Raw genomic sequence first — 13,708 nt, 5'->3', positions numbered from 1 at the left:
ATATGTGGGAAGAAGAGTCATATGTACCATTATTCAGACTCAATAGAGCTTAATATTCAAAGTTAAAGATGAAAAAGTGGGATTATAGACTTTGATGTTAAAAATCCAGATGCCAGAAAGCAATATCTGAAGCTTGTGTAATATAGTAATTGAGCCTTATTATCCATCCCTCAGCCCCCCACCCCACCATACCCTCAGAAATCCAAGTGTTGTGCTTCCTTTATGTAATCTACCCCACTGAAAGTGAAGAGCTGGCTAGCAGCTGAATCAGGGGCTGTGTTCAACATGACTAGATAATGCTTATCTAAGCCCCCTCCCCCTGACCTTCACGGGAGGTGGCCTCTTCTGAGTACAGTCCCTCTCAGCTTGCCTGGAAGTCCAGTGCTTACTCTCCAAATTTAATCAGATTAATGAAATTTTCAGAGAAGGATGACTAGAGATCTTTTGTGTGGATCACAACCAAAGGTCCTATTTTTGCAGAGGACTTTACACTGAGTCTTGGCTGACCAGAGATAGAGATGAATGTACCTTCTGAGTGATTCAGGATAATTATACCAGAGATAATTTTTCCTCAGATAAGTTTCATTTACTTCAAAATATCTGTTTAAATTGCTGATAAGAACTAATACGCTTACATTAGTATTCTAAGATTAAACTCACCATCACATAAAACATTTAGAACAGATCCAGAGACATGGGGTATATTTCAATTAGTAAAAGTATAGAAAAGCAGACATAAGATATTTTTCATGTTTGAGTAAAAATTAAGCAACCTTTAAAAGTAAAGGATGCATAAAACACTACCCTGAACATTTGCTGCTGTTTGTTTTGGTTGGGAGGGGCTGGCTTGCTGGGTAAAGGGAGCATTGATTGGGAAGGAAGAACTCTGGTCCCTGTTGTCTTTTCTGTTTGCTTTTTAATAAGTCACTTAAACTTGGGATATTCATTTTTCTTTTACATAAAATGAATGGCTAAAAAATCTTCAAGCTCTCATATCTCTAAGCTTTGATCAAACAGAAGGAGATTTTTTTTATGTCATCATTATTCTTGGAATAACTTTACATTTGCACTGAAATAAAACTAGATAGAAGTCATGTATTTCTGTACAATGCCTTCTAAAGCTAGATGTATTTGTGACTGGCCTTTTGGGACTAAATCACCCCTCTAAATTTGCTGTCTCTTGTATTGAACCAGTTACTTAAGATTAAATGCCCGGTCATGTAAATGAACCCAACTGGCAGCATTTTTTGCTCCATTGCATCCATCCAAGGCCACTTTGACTTACTTACTTAGTGTCCCAAGTCACCTAGACCTTAACATAAGTAAATATTTAAGTCACTTTAGATTTGGAAAGTGTTGAACTATTTATTAATACAAATGGTATAACAATTTTACAGAACATTTTAAAAATGCACATAGTTTCACATGTACAATTCCTAAGTAAATAGATTTTTAAATTCTATCTTGATATGTGACTAGAATACATAGTAGTTTGTTTAAGTTCTTAATGTAAGAACTTGCTGAGGAGTCAGCTGTCTAAAAATAACTGATTTGAAAGCTGTGTCCTTTAAAAAATAACACAGCAAGGTACAGCTTAAGAATTTTTGGTAAATTTAATGTGATTTATGTCACCCAAAGCTTCTAGTAAGCATATTTGTTAGGAGGAATGAAATGGAGTAATTTTTGATGTGATATTGTAATGAAATTTTTGCTGTTAAAATAATTTCAGATTAAATAATGGAAGTATGGCTCTTATAGTTGCACGAAACACTTCTCGACCAGAGTTCATAAAACACCTGAAAAGATATGCCAGTGTTAAAAATCAGGTATAGTAAAGTTATTTATTTACAAATCTGTATTAATCATGGAAAGAGATACTCTGTAAGAGTTGACATCAAGTCTAGCCTTGTTTTCTTAATTTATTAATCTTTTTTTCCATCAGTAGTATTAGTGCATATTAGCCTGTATTTAGCTAGGGGTGAGTGGTTGTATACATGCTTTTTGTCATTGTTGCTCTTTGTACAGAAAAAGTAAAAAATGGAATGTTTTATTGAAATGTGAGTTAAAAAATGAAATGACATACCAGAGTGTTTTATAACATGGAAAGTAGTGAAACTTGAGATTTTTAGCCTTCTTGATTTTATGGCAGCAAATTTCCTCTAAAGCTATGACCTTCAGCTTTTCCTGCCATTTGTTGATTTATGTTTAAAAATATATCACTTTCTGAAACATGATTTTATTAAAAACTAGAACATGTGGCGACAGATTATATTTTGTTTTATGGGCTTTGTTTGAAAGAGACCTAATTTGTAGGAGATGGATCCTGGATATATGTGAATGTCTGATATGGTGAGTCTTGAGGTATATAGGTAAAACCCTAGCATCTCACACCTTCTTCAAGTATAAAATGTGTTTAGATGTAGTTGGGCGAGAACAAATGAGGTGAGTGTATGCAGCCAGGGACTAGCAGCTGTGTCTTTGGTCAGAGTTAGCCATTGCATATCTCCCATTTCTGTCTCTGCAGACAGTGCCATTGTTGTTTCCAGCTGCAGAACAGAAAGTGAGGCATGCCTTGGTCCCTGGGGACCAGTCTTCCCTTGCCTGTGGCCCTAGAGAAGGCTGATGAAGGTGGGGGCCTTTGGTCTCAGGTCCCAAGGACTTGGGAGCATCCTCCAGGGCCAGGAAGTGGCTTTACAGTTTCACAGAGCAAATTTCAAAAACTTTCTGTAAACCTACAAGCTTCAATGAATTTCAGAATTTTTACGTCAAGCTATAACATATTAGGACTAAACCTCAGGTCACATACATAAACTGAAATAGTTATTGTATACTTCTACTAAAAAGCTATTTGATAAACTTTAGTAAAAGAATTATTTCTCTTAGACCAATAAGAAAATTGAAATTTTAAGGTTACCTTGTGCCATTCCAGAGTGCTAACAGTTAAACACAACTATCCTGCAACTTTTGCAACCTAAAAAGTAAGGATGAAGCAGGCAAATGTTTGTGAAAACTACTTTGGCTTGAGCTTTTTCATCTTCGTAAATTTGGACATAGGTGATTCTTAAATTCCATCTCTAAACCTTACACTACAGTTAGCTTTACATCAGCTAAACTAATTCACAAAATAATGAAGTCAGTGGAATATATAAATCTTCTGTACCAATATTTTAATTGAAAAATTATTTTATTGCATATACATTACTTGTCAGAAATGTATTTACCAATTACTAAATCGCCCAACAAAACTTCCTTCCTGAAAAGAAACCCCTAGGCATGAGTAAAGTTTCAAAGCATAAAAACATCTGCATTTGTGTTGATATTGCCAGAGAGAGAGAGCAGTGAACTTTCATTTGTTTTATTTAGTTCAATTTTCCATTTGTTGAGACTTACACTGTTGAAGAAGTAAAGGTTCACCCAAGGAATACTACCAGTGGGCACAATCCAGGCGAAGAAGATAGACCACAAGAAATTGCTTCAGAGTTGAGTTTCCCTTGGAATGTAGACGGTGATTTAATGGAAGTTGCATCAGAGGTCCACGTTCGGTAAGTCTAATTACTTCACCATTTTAGGTGGCCAGCGGTAAGCATAAGTCACCTTCTTGTCACTATGAAGTTAGCCAGTTGGCTAGATTGTTTTAATTAGTAAATCAGGGAAGCATAAAAAAGACACATGCACAAAAAAGTGTACCTCTTCTTAGAATATATACAGATAAAGATCTTAAATCTTGTGAAATCGTCCTAGTAGCAGATAGTTACAATTTAATGCCCCAGTGTTTTACAATTTTCTTTCACACATAAGGAATGCTTCATGTTCAACAGTTTGTTTTTATCAAGTCTTCTAAAGCATTCAGCGTACTTTGCATAGAAACAACTTTACATATTATTTAATTAAATAATAGCAATATGTAGAAACAGGTTTAGGAATAGGCAGACATATTCTTGGTAAGCATGACTACTCACTCAATGGATGGAAAAAAATGCAGGGGTGAGTTGTGTAGCCTATTAAATGTGAGCGTTCCCCAGACAATGAAGGACATTATCAAGGAAGTTGGTTTAGAAAGATGTATAGTACTAATCCCTAGGGCTGATTTATCAGGACCTCTGTTTTTCTAGATTGCAGCCATTTCATACATTGCCATGGAATACATGTTCGTTGGCTACTATTAGATTTTATTTTTGTATTATTTGTATTTTTTTAACAAAAAAAATTTGTAAATAGATGTGTGTCATACTTAACACATGTACGCATGTAAAATAGGTTGACAAAATAATCATTTATATTCTTTTCTCTATAGACTGCATCCAAGACTTATCAATCTTTATGGAGGAAGCATGGAAGAAATGAATGATTCCAAAGTAACATGTAATTGTTTATAAGATAAATGTGTAGATTAGAATTTTAATATGAAAAAACACAGGCATAGCTATTGTAATAGTTTAAAATCACTATTTTTGATATTAAAAATTAGCTTCTAGGATTTAAAAACAAATTCTGGTTTAGGAAAGGTATTTAATCATCATCACATATCAATATTTAATGTAGAGAATTCCAAAGACAAAGCTTCTTTCATTTTCCAGGATTTGAATTCATCACTTGTAATATTAACAAACCAAGAGTTACTGACAAGGTACCTAAATTTCAAAATTATACAGATATTTTGAAAAAAGATATGATTTGCAAAAAAACCCAATTTTTTGTGAATATTAAAGTTGAGCATGGCTGATTTTCTTAACAATTTTAAAAACCTACCATTTTAAATACAGGTAGTGTTACAGTTCATATCTAACTGGGAAAAAATCTCGCCCAGTAGAGAACTATGTTATCTGGCAATTTCTGAAATGGAAAAGAAACACATTTAAATTTCTTCAGGGATCATACCTGACAAGGATGTTCTGGACTGGTTTTGGTTTCCACCAATAGTGCAATACATTCTCCTGAGAGACATATATTTTAATGGATGCTTTTTAAGGAAAAGTTTTCGATTTTTTGTCTGTGGAGACACTGAGTTTAAGAGCCTTCAAACTCACTGTGATTGGTTTTTGCCACTCAAGCTCTCAAACACCTTCACAAATCGAGCACTTGTCACTCCAGCCACCAAATACATCAACTTTCAGGAGTTAGGGAAAAGCCTCCACCAACAGCGGTCTGCCTAACAGTCAGACTCCCCACTGGTCACCATATAAGAGGCAGATTTTCAAAATTATAAAGACAAGAATATAGGACAATTCTGATGAAATAAATATTACCATAAAAGAATAAATGCCTTTTGTACTTGCAAATTAAAGATGAGACTACTTCATTAATGAACAAAAGAACTTAAAAATGCATAGCAGGTGTAAATCTGTACTTTTACAGTGAATTTTGCTTCTCCATTTCCATGAAGAGAACTCTTATGTGTATTTGCTTGTAAATATTTTATAGATTCTAATTTACATGAGATTCTGGTCTTTGCAATTTTGCTTTTTAAAAATTGCTAGTGAGGTACAGTTATGTTTTATACATAAAGCCAGTATATTTATATTTCAAATATCAGCTAAAGTGCAATATTTACAATGTTTTCAGAGGTTTTTTTGGTGTGAATTTACTCCTAGTTATCCTTAATAAAAAGTGTATCAAAGGAGAACTTGCACCTAAATGAACATATATTCTTAAAAAAACTTCTGTATTATACATAAATAATCTCATTAAGCTCAAACCACTGTATAAATTTGGTCTAATTTTTTCTCGCTAACAGCCATGATTTGTAAAATACTAAATAAACCTTTTAAAATAATGATTCCTTTATTCATTAGAAAATATTTCAAACAAATCTCAAATATTATTTGAAATGAACCATCACCCAATGCAGTTACCAAGGCAAGACATATAGTAAGTAATTTCTTTTAAAATGACAATATTTCTAGTCCAAAACAAATTTAGATGCATTATTTTAAGGTATCTTAGAAGAATTACCTTGAATGGAGTGAATACTTTAGTGTTTTTGTTTAAACAGTTGAAAATTTATCTTTGGATATATTAAATATTACCTTTGCAGTTATTTTTTTCTCCAGTATAATCACTGCCTGGATTTTCCATTTACCTTTACACAGATGTCACAGAATCGTGAGTAAAAGAATAACACAGAAGTCTGAGCAAAATTCACATTTTTTGATAAAAACGTTTTCTTTACCCTGAGGTTGTTATTAGTTTTCGCAATTTGAAAGAAGTCTTTAATCATTTCTACTGTTCACATAACTCCAACTGTCTCTTCTGTTTTCTTCTTGTAGAATAGATTTGTACTGTCTTTTAAAGAAGCCAACCTGAAAATAGCATTGCACAGTCACTAGTGTTTAGTTATTATGGACATTATACTCACATTAAACAACATTATTTTTAAACAGCTTCCCATGTGATCAGTGAAAGTTAACTTAGGAAATACTGGGTTAAAAAGCATTTGCTGGGCCTCCCCGGTGGCGCAACGGTTGAGCGCTGGGTTGCGAAGCTGCCCGCAACTTCTGCAGTGCCAGTTCGATCACTGGGCGAGGGTCCCACATGGCGCACAGACCTCTCCTGCCGCCCGCTGCTCCCCTCAGCAGTGTACTTCGTCAGTCTGCCTACTCTGCTCTCCCCTCTGGCTTGAGTGAATACTCTCACCCTCCCACTGTACCCAGTGCTTGTATAAATAAATCTTTTTTTTAAAAAAAAGCATTTGCTGTTACTCCAGTGCATCTCAGTGACACTTTCAAGTGCTTTTTAAAGTATTTCAAAACTACACCTCTATTTTGAACATTTGTTGAAAAATACTCCTTCTTAAAAGATAACTTATTTTCTAGAAAGACTTTAATACTGAGTTTAGGATAAACGTGAATCAGTACTTACGCATGCACTCTGAAAGCCACAAATTGACTTTGAGGAAAATCAAGAACAGCATTTAGAGCACTTTAATATTGATTATTAAAGGCTTACCTTCCACATGCCATAGGAAATCAATAGAAGTAAAAGAAGTCCAAGCACCAAGCTACTTGACACAATCGCTATTGTGAAAACACGTTTGGGTCTTTGATGATGTACTCCTTCAAGCAGAATCTAAGTAAATTAACCAACATAAACAACCATCACTTTAAAAACTTTCTTGTATTTCCTTTGCAGTACCCCCCACAAGCCCCAATTGTTTCGAGAACACCCACCAATCCTGTTCTTCCTCTGGTTCTAATATAGCCACAGGAAACAATGGGCTTTTTTCATGGTTCCACCCCACTTTACCAAGTTCACCTCCCAGAGGAGCTGTGTCATTTCCTCTTGCCAATTGTGGAAAACATTATTTTCTTGACTTAGGTACTCAATAGGAGATCATTAACAATCTAGCAATGCTTTTGTCACTGCAATCTTAAAATTTCAGTTAAAATGTTGATCTTACGTGTGCAACATTCTCTTCCTTGTTCAGTTCAATAACTTTAGGATTTGGCTCTGGAAAGGCTGTTGCTCTTATATCAAGCTTGAGTGCTGAACTCTCATCCTGTTTAATGTAAGAAAGAGCACCAGAGTCAGAGTAATTTCATTGAAGTCTTTTGAATATTTGTTAGTCACCTGTGCATGCATTTTCCCTGGATGTTGAATTTTTTTCCCCAAAGTTTTCTTCCTCAAAGTGGACTTTTTTTGTATACTTAATATTGTAATGCGCTCAGAGATTTAATTTAATGCAGACTTTAAATTTCCAAGCTCCACAGCTTCTAAGGAATTTTTGAAGTTACATGAGAAATTCCTTCAAATCGAAACTCACTGGGGAATGCAGTCTTTAGATTCTTAGAGGACTATAACATTTAAAAGTAAAAACTACCATGTTTACATGGTATTTAATGTATTATGTACATCAAAAGGGATATTTTTGTCCCCTAGAGGACAGTTAACAATGTCTAAAGATACCTTCTCCCCATCAGGACTTGGGAGGACATGCTACCAATAGAGGCTGGGATGCTGCTAAATATTCTCTACTGCTCCTGTGATGCCTCTGACAAAGAATTCTCTGTCCAATATGCCAGCAGTGCTTACTACACTGTTGAGAAACCTCGACTTCTAGAGTATAAGAATGCAATCTAAGGAAGTTGAACTGTAAGTTGATGGTCCCATGACATGTTTTAGCATAATGGGAACTTTCACACAAAACCAGACATCTCATAGTTCCAATATTCCTCTTAACAGAATAACTGCTATGCACATTAGTACTTTATAAAAGGTATTCCACTTAATCTATGAAAGTTCTAAAAAGAGATTATCCATATTTATCATCTATGGGAGTAAATAACGATTCCAGATAAAATACTTTCCAAAGTACTTGTCAAAAATGTGTACTTTGGATTTCCCTGATTACAAGTGATGTTGAACATTTTTTCATATGCCTGTTGGCCATTTGCATTTCCTCTTCGGAGAAGTTTCTTTTTAGCTCTTCTGTCCATTTTTGACTGGATTATTTTCTTTGTTGTTGTTGAGTCTCATCAGCTCTTTGCAGATTTTTGTGATCAGTCCTTTATCATTAGTGTTGGGTGCAAAAATGTTCTCCCAGTCGGTGGGGTTTCTCTTTGTTTTTGTTAAAAAAAACTAGCAACAACAAATGTTGGCGAGGCTGTGGAGAAAAAGGAACTCTCCTGCACTGTTGGTGGGAGTGCAAACTGGTCCAACCACTATGGAGAGCTGTGTGGAGATTTCTGGACCTACTAAACATAGAGCGTCCATATGATCCAGCAATTCCACTCCTAGGTATTTACCCAAAGGACACAGAAACATCAACTCCAAAGAGCACCTGCATGCCTATGTTTAAAGCAGAACTATTTACAATAGCTAAGCTTTGGAAACAACCCAAATGCCCAAAAATAGATGACTGGATCAAGAAGATGTGGTACATATACACCATGGAATATTACTCAGCATTCAAAAAAGATAAACACGTGCAGTTTGCAGCAACATGGATGGCGCTGGAAGGGATCATGCTCAGTGAAATAAGCCAGAAAGAAAAAGAAAAATACCGGATGGTCTCACTCATAGCAGGAATCTTGAAAACTTAAATAAGGCCCCAGGAAAAAGAATACTATAAGAAAGTAAAAATCAAAATCAACAAACAACTATGAACCAGAGACACTCTATGGGGGGTAAAGGGAGGGGAGGAATTGGGGTCAAAATAAGGGGGTTGCAATTGTATGGGGAATATAGAAATAAAATTTAAATTAAAAAATGTGTACTTTGGGAACTTCAACCTTTCAAAGTTTTCCTAAAAAGACCTTATCCATAACAAAATAAATATATAGTAACTAAACTACTTCTTAAAGTCATTAAATGTAGCCACTTTCTTGGATTTAATCAATACCCAGCTGGGCATGCTTTGTGAAATCTAATTACTCCAGAGCCTATTTTAGAGCCGTATCTTTTTAATTACTGAATTATTATTAGTCATTGTATTCACAGGTGAACTGGTAAGTAGAAACAGTTTGGATTTCACTCCATATTATTTCTCAATTATTTGAATGCTTCCATGCAAACCATTCTACCTATAACATGATTGAAATTGTAGATTCTAGCTGAACTTATTCATACAGTTGTCATTTTATTTTAAACTCACCATTTCCAAAAGGGATGGTCGGCCTTCCAGCTGAATATGAACACTGGCTTCTTTTCCACTCTCCATTTTTCCAAAATTGCATAAGAAACTTAAACAATATGGGTCAACTTTCAAGCAGGACTTGGAAAAAAAAATAAATCTTTTTTTAAAAAAATAATAAAATTTTAATATAGTTTATTTATTTATGATTTTAAGAATTGGGGTACAGGCCAGAGGTGAGAGGATTCACCAGAGAGAGAGCAGGGAACAGAACAGGCAGATAGACTGAAGTGCACTGCTAAGAGGAGCACCAGGCAAGACAGCACCAGGGATTGAACAGGTGCTGCAGACAGCTTCACAGCACTGCGCTCAACTCCTTCTGCCACCAGGGAGGTCCAAAATTTCATTACTTTTTAAAAAAGATGGCTAAAACATTTTACATGGAATTAAAAAAATCTCCCCTCAGTGGCATTTACAACATTCCCTGCTTTAAACAAAGTACTTGAACTGGAGCATGTGCTTTCATTATTTTCATGAACTTAACATTTTGACAGATTTTAAACATGCTTCCTAATCAGAGTCAAAAGATTACTTCCTTAGTAGTGTTCCCGCTGTATTGAATTCATGAAGGAAAACAAAAGTGAAAATTTAAGGCTATTCAACTGAAGATAGCATCTTGAGCTTATGAAGGGTCTACTATAATGTCTGTCTTGAGCAAAATGGACATTTGTTAGACAAATAAACTGCATAGTATAAATTTACCATGGGTCTATTTAAACCCTGAAATCATATCCGTTTTTCACATACACAAACATTACCTGATTGTTTCTCTTCTACCCTCAGTTGATAGCTCAAACCCAAATTTACCATGGGTCTATTTAAACCCTGAAATCATATCCGTTTTTCACATACACAAACATTACCTGATTGTTTCTCTTCTACCCTCAGTTGATAGCTCAAACCCATTAATGCTTGGTTTTAAGTATTTAACAGCAAATACTATACACAACAAACTTACCAATAGCATCTTATCAGTCTTCGAAAAGAACATGACTATGTCTTTCATGGTCTCCAATGCACTTTTTTGCTGTTCTAATGTACACACTCTTTGATAATTCTTAAAATGGCATTCTCCAACACTAGTCTATAAAGATAGAAAGCAAAAAAAAATAAATCTCATTCAACATTGGATAGAATAAAAGCAACATGATTTAAAAAGTTCCAATTTCCTAATTATCTTTTCTAAAATATACACTACATCTGAAATTGTGAAAATATTGACAATTTTCAGGGGAGATATTAAATCTCCATGGCAAAAGGCAAAATTTTAAAGAAGAATATAAGCTCTAAACTGATCAAATAGTTTTAAACTTTTGGAAATAAGTACAACGTGAAAATGGACATTTGAACATTACCATGAAATTAAACATTTCTTTGGCTCTAGATACAACATATGTTATGACAGCATATCTTACCACTTAACTCTAATTCAAGTAATATTTTAAATATTAGAACTCAAACCTCCTTAGCAAGTTTATTTGATTGCTTGTCTTGAAGCTGGGAAGGTAAAAACAATTCTAATAGAATCATCAGTACATAAATACTGGCTTTTAAGTACTGGTTCTTCAACAGCAGTCTCAAGTTTTAAGGAGATTTCTATCAATTATATTACTTTTCCATATCACAAATGTACTGAAGATGGTGGAGACCTCTTATTGTAGAGATCAGATCCAGAGGTTTCACTGTACTCCTGTAGTTCTAATGCAATCTATAGAATTCAAGTATACTCAACAAGTGCATGGTAAATTCAGAGCTTAGATCAAGTATGATTGAAAATAAATGTACAGAACTCTCCACTTCAGGAATACTATTTAGAAGAAAGGAAAGTTTTACCTGGACATACAAAATGTTGAATAGCTCATGGGTACGGGGCATAATTGAATTTGGCACTGCTATCTCCACACTGACATTTGGAGCCATGCTAGGGCCAGTGTTGATAACCTGAGAAAGAAAAATTTTACAATTATCCAACTAGGTGAACCAATATTTTATTATTCACCAACTAAGGAAAATGCTAATCTCTCTTATTATATACAAGGTGAAAGTTAAAGAGGTACAGGATTACCAAAACCAAAGTGCTCTAATTCCTATGATGTTTACTTCTCAGCACCGAGTGATTTGGGGAGATCACTGTGTAAACTGCATTTTAATTCAGAGTACTTACAATGCTAATGTAATTAGAAAGTCAAAAAGTTTTTAGAGAACATGCAAGTTTTTAATCATAATGACTAAAAGAATAGATATTTCATTATTGCTGATAAATGTAAAGATTGCAGATCTCCCTCCCCCCCCCCAAAAGAAAATGAGCCAAGAGTTCTCCTTCTGAGAGCTTAAACCAATATAGTCAGACAAGAGATGTGCCACAGCATTTAAATGACCTGATTCAGATTTGCAACTTTTGAAAACATACGACATGGATGAAAAGAGTGTCCATGCTTTGTAGCAGGTTCTAGCTGCTGTAGGGCAACGTGAGCAATGGGTATCCAGCAGTGCCCAGACCTTTGGACAAGGTCTTCCTGATGACAGCAAATCTATCTAATCTACAACATTCTTTTTTTAAAAAGATTTATTTATTTATTTATACAAGCACTGGGTACAGTCAGAAGCGCGGGAGGGTAACAGAATTCACCAGAGCCAGAGCAGAGAGCAGAACAGGCAGAGTGACGAAGTACACTGCTGAGGGGAGCAGCGGGCGGCAGGAGAACTCTGTGTGCCATGTGGGACCCTCACCTGTTGACCAGGGATGGAACCGGCGCTGCAGAGGCTGCGGGCAGCTTCGCAACCCAGCGCTCAACTGCTGCGCCACCGGGGAGGCCCCTAACCTACAACATTCTTTACCATTGTTCACCCAATCACAGTTAGACTTATAAAAATGCCATAATTGGACGGACTTAACCAAGCCCACACACTAGAAGTATCTATGGTTCCATTCACCACCCTCCCTCCATCATAACTAGAAATTAACTAAAGACGCTTGTTAATTTTAAATTAAAAACAGGCTCTCTAGAGTTCAGCTCACATTGGGCAACAGCACAATTTGTGGGTATGTCAAGGTGGAAGCTATATTTTTTTAGCACTAGGGTAATAAAAACATGAATGTACTTTTAGTCTCAGTAGGACTTCAAGGTCATTATTCCATAGATATGGGGCAGGGTCCAGGAATTTGTATTTTGTATTAACAGATCTGATAGGCATTCTGAATAGCACTGCCTTACCAAATATCATGTATCTTATCCACATTCATGCATACTCTATGGATTCTTATATACCTCAATGTTTGGACAGTACTTTTGGTTCCAACAATATTTTTGTGGCCATTATCTCTGTTTACTCATCATCAATATCCATGCTGCACCAAAAAGCTGGTTGACAGTAAAAAATGTTTTACATGAATACTTAGCTTTCAATTACAATATTTTACTTCTGGATGATGATAGTAGTCTACTTTTTAATTTTTTATTTAATATTTAAAAAAGAAGCATCATTTGTCACAGAATATTGTTTTGGCCTGAAAGAAAGACTAAGTGGACCCTGAATGGAGAAGCTGAAGTAAGCGTTTACTTTACATGGCCATGTTAAGGCTTGTGTGAAGCTTGATCCAAGCAGAGTTCTGATTTGCACCTGGAGATATCATGCTTTCAGCATGCATCTCTAACCGGTTTAGCTTCTCTAGTAACTTTGCCTTTTTAGTATCACCTCTATTCCTTCTTGCTCTTTACAACTTGCATTGTAAGGAGGGGTAAACTTCAGTAGCAGGGACAAGACAAATGAGAGAAAAAGAACATAATCCCCAGAGGAAAAGTTATATGTAGCCTTTTCCTTTTGCTACCACCCCCTCATACCCTCCATCGGGGTCCTGATCACCCTGACTGAGGGACATCACAGCTGTATGCCGTGCTCTGCAATGAGTCAGTATTCTCTCAGCCTCTTACAAATATCAAGACAAGCAACTTACATGAAAAGTGAAGTTCATTTTCTCCTCCATGCACATTTCAGGTTCATTTTCCTCCGTTGGTCCATACACAAACGAAGTTGGATTTACGAACCTAATAAAAAACAAACTTAATTTCACCTTTTCAT

At 35.4% G+C, this 13,708-nt stretch overlaps 2 protein-coding genes across 2 annotated transcripts in view; one reads left to right on the top strand and one right to left on the bottom strand.

The window, feature by feature from the left end:
* CERKL (ceramide kinase like) overlaps positions 1 to 5,755 on the top strand; it is a 104,353-nt gene extending 98,598 nt beyond the window's left edge. The window contains exons 11-13 of the mRNA XM_037523660.2: positions 1,730 to 1,826; positions 3,364 to 3,542; positions 4,295 to 5,755. Coding sequence (XP_037379557.1) covers positions 1,730 to 1,826; positions 3,364 to 3,542; positions 4,295 to 4,376 — 358 coding nt within the window. The 3' untranslated portion in view covers positions 4,377 to 5,755. The remainder of the gene's footprint in view (positions 1 to 1,729; positions 1,827 to 3,363; positions 3,543 to 4,294) is intronic.
* Positions 3,134 to 13,708, bottom strand: part of ITGA4 (integrin subunit alpha 4) — a 79,997-nt gene continuing 69,422 nt past the window's right edge. Inside the window, exons 22-28 of the mRNA XM_037523657.2 lie at positions 13,584 to 13,674; positions 11,462 to 11,569; positions 10,587 to 10,712; positions 9,590 to 9,709; positions 7,397 to 7,495; positions 6,946 to 7,065; positions 3,134 to 6,299 (exon numbers count right to left, since the gene is read on the bottom strand). Of these exons, the coding sequence (XP_037379554.1) occupies positions 6,210 to 6,299; positions 6,946 to 7,065; positions 7,397 to 7,495; positions 9,590 to 9,709; positions 10,587 to 10,712; positions 11,462 to 11,569; positions 13,584 to 13,674 (754 nt within the window). The 3' untranslated portion in view covers positions 3,134 to 6,209. The remainder of the gene's footprint in view (positions 6,300 to 6,945; positions 7,066 to 7,396; positions 7,496 to 9,589; positions 9,710 to 10,586; positions 10,713 to 11,461; positions 11,570 to 13,583; positions 13,675 to 13,708) is intronic.

The sequence above is a fragment of the Talpa occidentalis genome, unplaced genomic scaffold, assembly GCF_014898055.3.
Source record: "Talpa occidentalis isolate TD23 unplaced genomic scaffold, MPIMG_talOcc4v2.1 talOcc4.3, whole genome shotgun sequence".
Lineage (NCBI taxonomy): Eukaryota > Metazoa > Chordata > Mammalia > Eulipotyphla > Talpidae > Talpa > Talpa occidentalis.
Note: the sequence above shows the minus strand (reverse complement) of the source record. Positions and strands in the feature narration are given on the sequence as shown.